General features: G+C 40.1%; 1 protein-coding gene across 2 annotated transcripts in view; it reads left to right on the forward strand.

The window, feature by feature from the left end:
* ANO4 (anoctamin 4) overlaps positions 1-12921 on the forward strand; it is a 196501-nt gene that overhangs the window by 82077 nt on the left and 101503 nt on the right. For both annotated transcript variants that reach the window (XM_085047263.1, XM_085047256.1), the window contains one exon: positions 3625-3831. In XM_085047263.1, the coding sequence (XP_084903389.1) occupies positions 3625-3831 (207 nt within the window). The remainder of the gene's footprint in view (positions 1-3624; positions 3832-12921) is intronic.

A 12921-nucleotide genomic window follows, 5' to 3' on the forward strand; every position in this document is an offset into this window, starting at 1 on the left:
AGTCCTACAGCAGACGGGTTATCTGAGAGACTAGGCAGGGTATTTAGTTGTCTTATGTCTTTTGTCTCTACGGCTGCTATCCCAAAAGCCCAGCGATGTTTCTTCGGGTTCTTGAAATATCTACTCCTGAGATAATCTATGCCGAGGATGCATGGGGCGTCTGGACCAGTCACAATGGGGTGTTTCTGCCACTCATTCCCAGTTAAACTCACTTCAGCTTCCAGTACAGTCAGCTGCTGGGATCCTCCTGTCACCCCAGAAATAGAAATGGATACAGTCCCCACATACCTGGATGGCATCAGGGTGCACTGAGCGCCGGTGTCAACCAAAGCCGTGTATCTTTGTGGGTCAGACGTGCCAGGCCATCGGATCTACACAGTCCAATAGATCCGATTGTCCCTTTCCTCTACCTGGCTAGAGGCAGGGCTCCTCTAATCTTGTTTTTGGTGCATGACGTTCTTCTCCTGTAAAAGTGTTCCTGAGGTCCCTTCAAGAGGATCAGTCATATTATCATTTCCGTTCTGTCTGGGGTTCTGTCCACAAGAGACTGGGGCAGTGTTGTACCTAGATGAGCCTCCTGAAGTGGATGTTTCTTTTTTCAATTCACGTACCCGGGCTGCTAAGGAGGAGGTGGGTTTCTTATCCCACTTTCTCATGTCTTCCCCATGCTCCTGCAGGAAAAACTAGAGGTCACGTCGTGGAGTTTGTCTTCTTTCCTTGGCTGGGGGATGTCTGCTCCTGATGGCAGAGACTCGGGTTGGTTTTGGTGTGGCATGGAAAAATCCTTCTTTGAGCTCTTTCCTTAGTTTCTGATTCTCTTCAATTAAGCTCCGGACTTGCGCGGCCAGGTTTGTTTCTACCGATGAGACCTGGGTGCGTAGTGGAGCGGTGACAGTGTCTTCGTAGATTCTCAGTTTGTTTGCTAACACACCCACCTGGTCTTCGCCTTCCCTCCACTGCAGTGTTGCCAGGTAACGAGAGTATATCTCTGGTCCGAGCCGCGCGAATCTTAGCCACATTTGTGACGTGCACCGGACATTATCTGGGTTCTTGGGGAATCTCTCGTTGTCCGAGAAAATGATCTCTAGCACGGCCAATTCCCTCAGGCATCGGATACCTTGTTCTATTGTGTTCCATTTTCTCTGGTGCATCTGGAGGTCTTCTTTGCAGAGGTATCTGTCCCGTACACTCGCCAGCAATCTCCGCCAGAGGCTGAGAGTTTCCTGGGTTTTCCCAATCCCCTGGTCAATAACCACATCCTGGGACAGGGATCCCAGCTGTCTGGCCTCACTTCCGTCCAGAATGGTGTCATTAGCGGCGGCATCCCAGATGCGGAGCAGCCAGGTTAAGATGGACTCGTTTGCCTGCCGGGTGAATTCCCTCCGTAGGTCCCGCAGCTCCCCCAGGGATAGAGAGCGAGTGATGATCTCCGGCTCTGTCTCTTCTGCTGTGTGAGATGGTCCTGCCGCATCCTCATCAGTCGCTGTGCGGACTGATTTGCTCTTGGATTTCTTTTTCTGGACGGGGGCAACTGCTACGGGCTTCGGCTGTTTTGATTTGCTTTGTTTCTCCTCCGCAAGAAGACAAAATATTTTCCTGATCTGCAGCATGAGGTACACGGTGCTGGTCAAAGAAAACAGAACTAACAAAAAGATTATGCCATCCCTAGCATCCAGAGAGAACTCAATATCCTCAGAAAAGGCTGTGCCTGACCTGAAAGGCTGGAAGAAACCGCTCTCTCCTCCTAACCCCATAGGGTGGGTGCGATTGCTGAGGAGGTCCCAGACGTAGTGGCTCAGATTAGGCTAGGCAGACAAAACTGAGTATATGTTCCGAATGGTATTCATCGCCTCACAGGTTATCATACAATAGGCATAATAAACCAATAGAGCAATTCTCATGCCATTCCCTGGTCGCAACAGGAGCACTATGACAGGCAGATAGTTTCCCATTTGAGGAAAAATATAGAGAGCGAGATACAGTACCCATGTAGATAAACTGAGCATCATGGTGATATGATTTTCTGAGTTTCCCCAGGTCGAGCCCCACGTTGGGCGCCAAAATATGTCTTGGTTTGAAAACAAACCAGCGGGAGATCACAAGTTAAGATTGAAATTAAAAATAGGTGAAATAATACAAGGAAAAGCACTGACAAAGTCAGATACAACCTAACACTCTGTTAGGGTGGTAGTAGCAGTCTAACTGAAGTAGTCCAGTTGAAGCGGTGATCCTGTGAAGGTCTAGTCTCCAGCTGAAGATCTAGTAGTAGCTCTGGTCCTCTGGGAACTCAGTAGACAGGGCTAGCTCAGGCAGTTCCAGGGCCAGGTTATATCCACGTGGGAACACTTGGTTCCTCCCTCCTGGGCAGAGCATCCCACAATGGGATGAGATAAGTCCATGAGTCACACGGTGGGTCCCTGATGGCCCATTGCCTGTCATGCGGGGTGGGTCATTAGCAGCTGGTAACAGCTAACGGATGGCCCATTGCCTGTCATCCGGAGTGGGTGATAGCAGCTAATGGCCCACAGCTGGTGGTAATAGAATACTTAACTACATCAATATTGCAACCTAGGACAAGTATCCACATTTTCAGTTTTTAGGGCCTGCTTTTCCATCTGCTTCTCAATTTGCTTATTTGTATCTGGCTAGGGTGTTTCATTCATTTTTTTAAAAAAAACAAAGATCATTTGCTGACAGATGCAATAAGAATCACAGTTAAATTAAGCATAAAATAGTAGCATAGAAATATCATTCAGCTTTCTTGCCCAAAAGAGATTGTCTGAAGGCTTTCACCACAGTATGCTGAGAGCAATTCAAGTGGAGTTGGAGCAATGGCATCAATGTGAACAGAAGTCAGCATCAGCAATTTACTGTGAAATAGCATTTCTTTCTAACGTACAACAGCCACATAGGAAATTTCAACTTTGCTTTTCTTTTTGGAAAAGTAAAGCCTGTTTTTTTAATCACTTTTTATACTGAAATTTTGATTATGTGACAAATTTGAGAATTTTGGTGTCAAAGGCAATTTCCAGTACTGAAAGTAAGGTTTCACAGGACTGGAGAAAGTGGAGTATTTTCAAGCTTATGGTCTCGTCATTGTCATTTGTAGCCTTACTTCTTTCCTCACACCAGACCTTTATTTTTTCCTTAAAAGCTAGTTAATACCTCAATTGTAGCATCTTTTCCATAGGATGAGACTAAGTACTGGTAAAGGCTCAGAAGAAAAGAAATCATTGCTGACAAGTTTTAATCCATCAATCAGAAAACAGTTATTTAATAAATTCTGTGGTAGTTACCTCATTAGTATTGTCCTTTGTGAGCTGCGTGGATACTTCGAAGGAATGGAAGATATCTCCTCCTGCAGACCAGTAATGTGGTAAACTGTGTATTCATTTAAATATCTATTAGTGTGGCTGACTGATGCCTGCAACACAGCAGCAAAGATGTTCATATTTTTAATTTTCGTATAAAATCAATCTTTTTAGAGTTCTCTTTTTTCTTTTCTTTTTTTTTTTTTTTTTAAGAAGGCTTTTCCAGCTCCATTTTAAACCATGGCAATCTTATATTTTAGTTATTCCATGCTGATCTCTTGTATCTAACGGTGCTGATTCTTATTCCTGTCAGGTCTAAATTTATCTATTCATGGGGCTGAAAAGCGTGTGCAAGTCTGTCAGAGGAGAACTGCAGCAAGCTACCCAGTGTCACAGCATCCGCCTGTGGATGGGCATCCTTCGATCCCACAAGCCAGAGGGTCAATAAAAATGGAAGCCTCATCTTCTGGGTCTACAATTTCATCAGTCACTGGTGGAAAAGCAAAAACCCAGCAGCCAGGTAACAGATTTGCCTTGAGACCTTTTCCAGTCCCATTTCTTGTGTGGTGTGCCATGACATGGAGAAGCTGGTGTGAATAGCACGAGATCATGCTTGTGTGGAGATCAATCTGTTGACTGGCAGAATTACTGATTGATGTTTTGTTTACATTTGGAATGTTTTTGTCGATTATAGATTATAGGGAGTAACTGCTGTTGGGACAGCTGAAAGTGGGGAAAAAAAGTAAGTTTAATCATAAAAACCCCAACATGTAGTGGTATCCAAAATGCTAATGCAGAGAGAGATTTGGGCTATTGCTTTTTAATACTGCTTCCCTTATATATATTTAATTTTATAACCCTGAGCTAATGACAGTGCTCTAGAGGCTACAGGCATCCCACATGGATGACACTAAGTGACACTAATGTTGGTTTTGAACAAAGACACAATCCAGGGGGTAGATCAAACTTTCTTGCTGTAATGCTAACAAAACCTGTGGATCTGAAGGAGATCTTACAACACAGGTTAACTGGTTAACAAAATGAAACTTTTTAAAAGAAAGTCAAAGTCTCCTGGGAACCATCAAATTCTAATTGACAACATGAGCTCGTTCCTTGTTATGGTAATTGCCAGAGCTATTTTAGAAATATCTTTTCTTATAGCAGGGGAGTACATTTGTGCTGGCCATGCTCAGTCACTCTTCCCAGTGAAAATTAAACTCCAAATTTCTTTCCTGAGTAGAGTAAATTAAAGCTGTCCATGAATTCAGTTTTGTAGCATCTCTATTGAAGGGTCTCAATAATCTTCCAGTGTTGCTGCCCAGGAAAGAGCATGATATCTGCTGCATGCAGTTACTTGGGTGCTGGAAGGCAGAGTCTATTTGTGAGACAGACAGCTCTGCCTGCAAACTCTTAGTGTACCCCCCTTACCCTGCAGATCCAGTAAATGACTGAATTTTTGTCGAAGTTTGAATTTTAGATTATCTATTGTGAGTTGCTACACAGGTCTACTGCCATGAGTTTCATGCACACATAGTATTTAGTCACCATAATCTTTGTCAACACAGATTGAAGAATTCACAGAGACTCATAACCATATGCTTTGTTTATTTCAGTGCTTCTGTTCACTTGTTTGTCCTGTTTTTTCAGTTTCTGTCTTTTTCTTTGAAGTACAGAAATTACTACTAGAAGTACAGAAATGTTGTTGTTGCTAAAGATATATAATGATGTCTGCAGCGTAAGAGATTAACAAAAAGCCTTGCATCACAGTTTATAAAAAAATCTTGAACATGCACAATACCAACATTCATTTTGAGATGCTACGTAGTCTACATCTATGTGTTGATAAGTATGGTCTATGCTTTAATATTAAATTATGTGTAAGCTGCATATGCTGACTTCTGATTGAGAAGAAGATCCCTTTTTAGGCAGACCCCAGAGGTTTCCTAAAATGGAGCTCATTAGTGACCATTTGGATGATAATTCTCTGAGGAATTAGCTTTCAATATATGAGATTAGTTTTATCTGTTGTATTCTTCTTTGGACAATAACAGCATCTATTACCAATAGAGAATATTTTTTTGTGTGACAAGAGTCTTCTCTTGACTAACTTACAGTGCCGTTTTTCGTCTGAAATGAAATAACATATCTATGATTTGTGTCTGACTTTTTAATTCTGTATAAGAACACTACATTTGTGTCCGTATCTAGGTTAAACTACAACCATTTCTGCTGTATGCAAGTAGATTTAAGAAAGATTATGGTCAGCAGCAACAGCAAAGAATAGCACTCCCAAGAGGAAATTCTAGTTTAAATTGGAAATCGTATGTTCTTCACTCTAACGCAGTCACAAATTAACAGCTGTAGTTTCATAATTAGCTTTAGACACTAGCTGTCCAATGGCAGTACCTTATCTAAGATATCACAAGCAGCTTGATATTTCAGAAAGAAGATGTTCTTAATGGATATTATTTATACATTCTTATGTATATTAATTTCTCAGGTACCAACTCTTACACGACTCTTTTCTAAGCTATCCCCCTACTACTGCATGCAGTAAGGTTGTAGGTTTATGTTCAGTGTAATTTCAAATACTTTATACACTTTGGTTTTCCTTCCATTGGAGTGTTGTTATCACGGTCAAGTAGCTCTCACTGTGGAGTAGTGTATGTTATACTCAGTCTGAAATTTCCTTTGTCCAGTTAGCAAATACTCCAAACATGAAGGCAGTCTAGCATAATAGAAGTTATTTTTAGGACTTAAAATGGCATTTTAATTCTTATCAGTAAGAGAGACTAGGACCATGGAAAGAAAAGATCCTTGATAGAGTGCTGGCTGAGAGTATTTATCTTGTTTGATAGCATGCTACTTCTGTTTTCTTCACAGCACCTTTTTTTCCCTTTGCCATGTTTCTCCTTTCAAGAATGACACCTCTTATTATCCATCATGAATTCTATTTATTTGACAGCAGTTTCCTTTGAATGAAGTTCATAGGTAGCTATATGCTAAGGATGAGAAACAATAGATACTCTTCAGTGTCCCAGTATTCCTTTCCAGTTCCTTCCCTGCCAGTTTTATTTGTAGCTAGTAAGGAGCCTGAGGCTCATGACTTCTGCTATTAATCTGGGTGTTAGATTAGGGATTAGGGTGTTAGACTAGGGAGCAGTGGGTTGTCTGTACTGTACCTTATTTAAAAATGAATAAAATTTTAAAAATTGTTTTGTGCAAGCTTGCAAAGAGGCACTGCTCAGCCACGAGCAGAACAGCAACTTCTGAGCTTGGATTTTAAGGAGATATAAAGGTATCTGGTAACTGAAACAAAACAGAGGAAAAGGGAGAAACAAGTGGAAATAAAGGGTTATGAATGGGAAAGTGAAGACACCTGACACATTTGAAGGCACACCCATAAGAGGGAACTTTCTCTCAGGAAGAAGGAAAGCAAAGTATAGCAATCAAAATATAAATTTAGATGCAATAACAGTAAGGCAGATATGTACTCCTTCCAAAATCAGGGACAGTTTGTTTTTAATTTTGAGAAACCTCCAGTGATCACCTTCCATCTACATGAGCAATGTGGAGTGTTGTGGCTAATGGGGTACAAGGCTACTGAAGCTGAGAGTTCAGAGCCATTGGGGCAGACTGTTGGCTGCAGGGAATTGGTACAACTCTCCTGGAGATGTGTAGAATAGACGTGTCTGTGCTGCACACAGGAGGCTCATTCTGAAAGCAGTGGTATCATCATTTAGGCTGTCTGTAAGAGCAACAGAATGAGGTATGGAACAAGCCTAGAGGGGGTTAAACTGTCATCCCAGTCCATTCCCTCAATGTCAGGGTTAGGCAAATCTGAGGACAAAAAACCCCTTTGTCTTTAGTTTCTTTACTTTCTAGGCTTCTGTCTGCTCTTTCCATTGTTAATCTATTCCAAATCAGGACAATGTTACATTGCTCCTTTCTCTTGGTGACAAATTCCTTTATTTTCAGATTCTGCAGCACTTGTCAAACCTAATTTTTCTAGGAGTCACTAAATTTGCTGGCTGTGGAAAAAATGTCTTATTTAATATGTCTAAGCAGGAAAAAAGCAAATTCTTACATTGTGTGAAACTCTGAGATTTATATATATTAATGTATCTCCAATAATGTAGATTGTAATTTATATCACTTTAACAAACTGGCATGGCAAGTGATCAACAGAACCAGAGGGAAAGGTGGTCTTTGAAGTAATTTATTTCCAATACTTAGTTAACATGTAAAGATTCTTCATTCCAGGAAACACATAAAAATACTCTAGAAATTCTGCTTTCAAGAATTTACTGTTCAAAAAGATCTCTTTCAAGGGTTTTTCTTTCTGTTTGGGTCCTCTATTTTTCTTCAGCTTTTCAAACTGTAGCATTTTTATTGATGACTGTATTTACTGAGCTTGTAAATAAGAAAGAAGAGCTAGGGGGCTTGGCCAACAGAACAACTGACTTGGAAGGCAAGTAAAAAGGAATGGTTCTTGAAACTGGCAACCAAAATTAAAGGAAAAAAAGAAATGTGTGTTTAATAAGCTGAGTCACAAATTAATGAACTTTGAATTATCAAGAAAGCTAAGACTGAATCCTTCAACAATGATAATTTACTGTGCAAAATATATCATTTTCTCATCACAGAATGTGCATGTGCTTGTCAGCATTCACATTTTATTTTAAATCGTCTTTAGAAGACCTGCGTTAGTTAGGTGTGACTTGTTGATTAAATCACATTTTCTTTGCTGACTGGCAGGACGTGTGGCATGCATGTCTCCCAGATTAAAAGAATAAAATCCTGCAAATAATTCTGCCAGAAAGCTCTGTCATGCAAGCATTTCCTGGCAGCAAATGCATGCATGGCATGGGAATGGCTGATGTAAATTCATCTGGAAATTTGTATTCACACTGACAGTAATGCTGTTATCTTACTTGTCTAACATTATTAGGGGAACAGTGTTTTTCAATATGCCTTCTGCTGGGTGTGTATAGAACTTTTTCTCATGTGGAATGAAGCATAGAAAATGCAAGCAGATTTCAAAAAAGTTTAGTATTCCCCTCATTAAGCTAATTTTCATATTAAAACCCCCACATGTTTACAAGAATCATTCCTATGCAGAAGGGACATTAATGCCAAAGAAACCAGCCTGCATATTTAACTTTTCTCTTTATTTACAGCCTGTGTTCACAGCAATGTAAGTTCAATGCACCAAGCAGAATTTCTGCCATGTTGGTACTTCAAGCACAATCTGTAAATTCCTCCCTGCTGAACACAGACAGTTCATTCTCCTGACTGTTGGTGCTCTGCAGCCTCTGCAAAGCTCCTAATGAGAAGAACAGTTTGCCTAAATTACAATATGGCCTTTTGTCACTGGGCTGAGGGACAGGACACTGCATGGTGATTATGCATTGCTTTGAAATTAAGAGCTGAAATAGCTAGCAGATGATGCAGAGCTTGAAACCTTCTATCACTTTGCTTAGTCATTCAGCCCTTTACTTTTCTAAGAAAAAAGTAACTTCTTTGAGAATTCCTGATCCTAAGGTATCAGGTCTCCTAAAATGTTCATTCTAGCTCTTTGGAGAACACTTTTGCAAAAGCATTCTATCAAAACAACAACAAAAACAACAACAACAACCCAAAAACCCCCAAACCAAACCAACCAACCAAACAAAACCCCAAACCAAACCAAACCAAACCAAACAAAAAATCTTAGCATATAAAGCACTGTTTTTCAATGTTATCTGTCTTGTTTCCTTTAGATGTATTTGACGCAGGCAGAAATGGCATCCCTCTGTATCAATTTGTGCTGCATGTGACACACCCAGGTACTGAACCTGCCTGGGAGGGACCTGTGCATGCCCTCAATAAGGGGCTTCAAAAATAATATTAATAATTTTAAGTGGTGACTTTGAGGGCATTTTTCTTCTCTGGGGACTATGTGTTTTTAAACGTAACTCTTTTCAAAAACTTATTTTTTTCCTTCCTGCTGTGATCAGTCTCCTGTTTGCTGTTATAAAACAATCTTTCCTTCAGTCTTGCAATCAATTATGCATGGCTACTTTAAAATCAGTACAGCTCACCCTCAGATTTCAGCTCTTCTGGCTGTTAGTTTATAATGTGTAGTCACCTCAAAAAGGCTGCAAAATGCTGCTCTCTGTGGATGTTCCTGATTGTTCTATCATCAGAGAATTTCCTTTTAAGGGGAAAAAACATGAAAAGGCTTAGGACTAAACTCACGGGTCCCAAGGCAAGGTTATAATGTCCTGAGATCAGTGTAACATATCTGTCTTAAAACAACTAAGATTCTTGACCATTCTATTCTAAAGTAAATAGACAATATATAAAATTTTGCAATGTTTCTGAGAAAGTAAAGACCCATTTAATCTAAAAAATAACTTATGATTCAAGGAACAGTGAAAGAGACTTTGAATAATCAGTTATTATGTTCCTGTAATGCTTGACTGAAAAATGGGGCTTTTTCTTAGCTCAGTAGTTCTTGCTTTAAGGGGTTTAGTATTATGTAAGATTCTATTTCTAATGTTAAATATGTTACATATATTCCAAAGAAAGATTCTTGCAAGAAGACTGTCAAAAGATGGAACAAACTAGCTTTTACTTTGGCAGAAATGCTTTTAAAGTCAGAAAGGGGATTTGACTGAAATAGGGCTGCACAGTATTACTAATTTCCACAAAAGATTTGTATCAGTCCAAAAGATAACAAAACCTCTTTCCTTACACTGGAAAGCCTGCTGGTTCATTTTGATATATCAAAAGTAAGCCAGACCTTCCTTTATAACTAAAAAAAAAAAAAAAAAAAGGCAAAAAACCAACCAAACCCAAAATCAAGCTGAAACCAACCAACGAACAAAAAACCTAACCTAACAAAACAAAAGGAGAGGGGCTTGCTCCTTGGGTGAATAGATATGCTAGTGGTAAGGGTTCTAATGGACCCACTAGAAATTCCAACCAAAGTACTGTAGTGCCAAAAAAGCCTCAAAGCCTTAAACAGCTGCATAGAAGTCAACATCTCAACTTAGACCATGTATAAGGGCAGCAGCAAAGCAAAAAGGTGACTTAATTTTTAATCTATCTTTTTTTCTGAGAACTTCCTTTGGGTCATGCAGACCAATGACTGCCCCTGTGCAATGAGTAGGTGGATGTGTCAGGAGAGCAGATGTGTCCTCTGCATGCTGGGATCTTCACAGAGGCACAATATCTGCTTCTCTCATCCTTGGGACTGCAGTTCTGTACTATTTTATGCTTTAGACATCCAATGGAGCACAAAGCATACGACTTTTTGAGGTCTTCTTCATTACTGGTAACATTCAGGGTGGTTAAAATAGAAAAAGGGAGATGGCACTACAGTTTGGTACTTTATTTAGACCTTGCTCTAGGAATGCACCAAACACAGAAAAAGAATTCAGTACCTATCAGACTGATGAAAAAATTTTAAGGGTCATCAAAGCTGTGCTTTCTTTCAATGCCTTCTGTGTTGCCAGAATGCCTGAAAATTACGACCCTTGTTATTCAGGTACTCTCCTACTGCTTGTAAGGGACTCTGCTTAGTGCCAGCTGCTGAAAATAATCTCTTTTGGGTAGGCATCTTGTGTGAACAGCCCAATAGTACTCCATGCATTTTAATGTCAAAGAGCTTTATTCCTCCTTAGAAGCTTTTGGTAATTATAGTAGGTTGCAGGGCTCTATAAGAAAGGTCAGCTGCACCAGCATAAGGGGCAGGGTTCCTGTTGTTTGTAAGGCTCTCTCAAAGACAAATTAAAAATTTGAGAAAGAATATTTTTACACAATCATATATAAATATTGGCCCCACTCTTCAACTCCAGTTTGCAATGGAATGATTATATTTGTCATAACCTCTCCTTTATTAGATTTCCACACACCTAAGCTGGTAGGATGGAACCATATCCTGTCCCTGTGATAGACTAGGGTGGGATTCATTGATCCATGCTTAGTTTCTATACAGGAAGCCATATTTCATGGGGTCTGCATGGTAGCTCTTGGATTTCTGGGCTTCATGGCCCTAGCCTGGGAAAAGGGTTTATGATGATGCTGTAACTGAAGAGCCTCTAGCTCATGGAGACTGAAAACAAGGTAAATAAAAAGGGGAGGGAGGAATTTGATGGCTACCTGATAGCTGAAAAACCACAGAGAATATAGAAGGAACAGATTTGTGGGAAAAGGGATGTTGGTAGCTCGGAATCTGTATCATCCAAATGAAACCTTCCACCCCAAAAATCTCTAAATCTTTCCAAGCTGGAAAGGACTGAGCGGGGATGGACTGGATGTGCTTGCTCAGTTCTTACTCCCTATGGCTAAGCATCTGGTGTCAGAAATAGGATCCTGCACTGATAGACCTCTGTTCTGCTATCCTGTCTTCAGGATAACCACTTACACAATCCTATGTTATGTTCATTCCTCAGCAGTCTTAGGACAGCTGAAATTCCCAAAATGGTTTATCTGCTGGTACTTTCTGCCAGAATTAATTACCAAGTTATGTTTAGACTGTGAAGGCAGTGTTGTGTTACAGTGTGAGTATGTAACTGGTTGTTACATTAAAATACACCTGAAGGAGACATCTGGTGTATTTTAAAAGCTGTCTTGATTTCCCTTTATTATGGTGTAATAAAGTAAATCTTTGATGGGCTGAAGTTTTCTGTTAGGTCATTTCCTGTGCAGCCAGATTTTCTTCTTGTGTCATCTGTAAAACGCTGACTTGAGAACTGGGCAAGTGTTTTGTGTTACACTGTTTATTCAGCAAAGGTTTGCCTCTCCTTCCCTTTATGAATTGCCTGCTAATAACTCCTGATAATGTTAAAGGTAACTAAGGGATTTATCATTCTCAAGTAGTTAGATTTTCCCAACATGGACAAATGTTTGAACACATGTGATAGTGATCATTGATAGTTGTGTTTTTTTATGTGCACACACAGTGTAAGAGGAAAGAGGAGAAACTGAAAGACAATCATTCTTACTATTATTTTTATGCAAATAAGGGTAGTAGAAAATGGACTGAATTGTTCAATGTGTTTCGATCTTAGACTTCTTTCTTGATCCATATTTGCAATATACAACTGTGGGGAAATGTCTTTGCTTAGTTACACTCTGTGGCTTTGTGTCATTTTCAGACTCTATCTTGTGAATTCCATCCCAGGCATTGTGGCACTTGAACAGGACAGCTTTGTTCCCAGTAGGAGAGACACTTTGGTGCCCTGTCTCTTTGTATATTCCATGAAGTCCTTCTAGGAGGTAATTTCAGAACTGGAAATATGAGAATTGAGGGCAAGCAAGACCCTGTCCCTATAGTCTGGTGTCCAGGTTGTTGTGACAGTAGAGGAGATTTTTGAGGTATTGCTTTGCACCAAGGGCTATCAATCCATTTTTTTGTATGTGAAAAAAATTGTCCTTTTTTGTGGAAAAGGCATTCACAGGATGAAAGAGAAAGAGCAAGTGCTGAACTTAGAACTCCCTGCTTCTCTACAGTTAACTGGCACAAACTTTGTGTTTGATGCCAGCCAGGGTTTAATGGAGGGGAGAGTGGACACCACATGCCATCAAAATACCTTAGTCTGTGATAAATCAGTAATATTAG

The sequence above is a fragment of the Lichenostomus cassidix genome, chromosome 1Aa (assembly GCF_008360975.1).
Source record: "Lichenostomus cassidix isolate B80296 chromosome 1Aa, HeHo_3.0, whole genome shotgun sequence".
NCBI lineage: Eukaryota > Metazoa > Chordata > Aves > Passeriformes > Meliphagidae > Lichenostomus > Lichenostomus cassidix.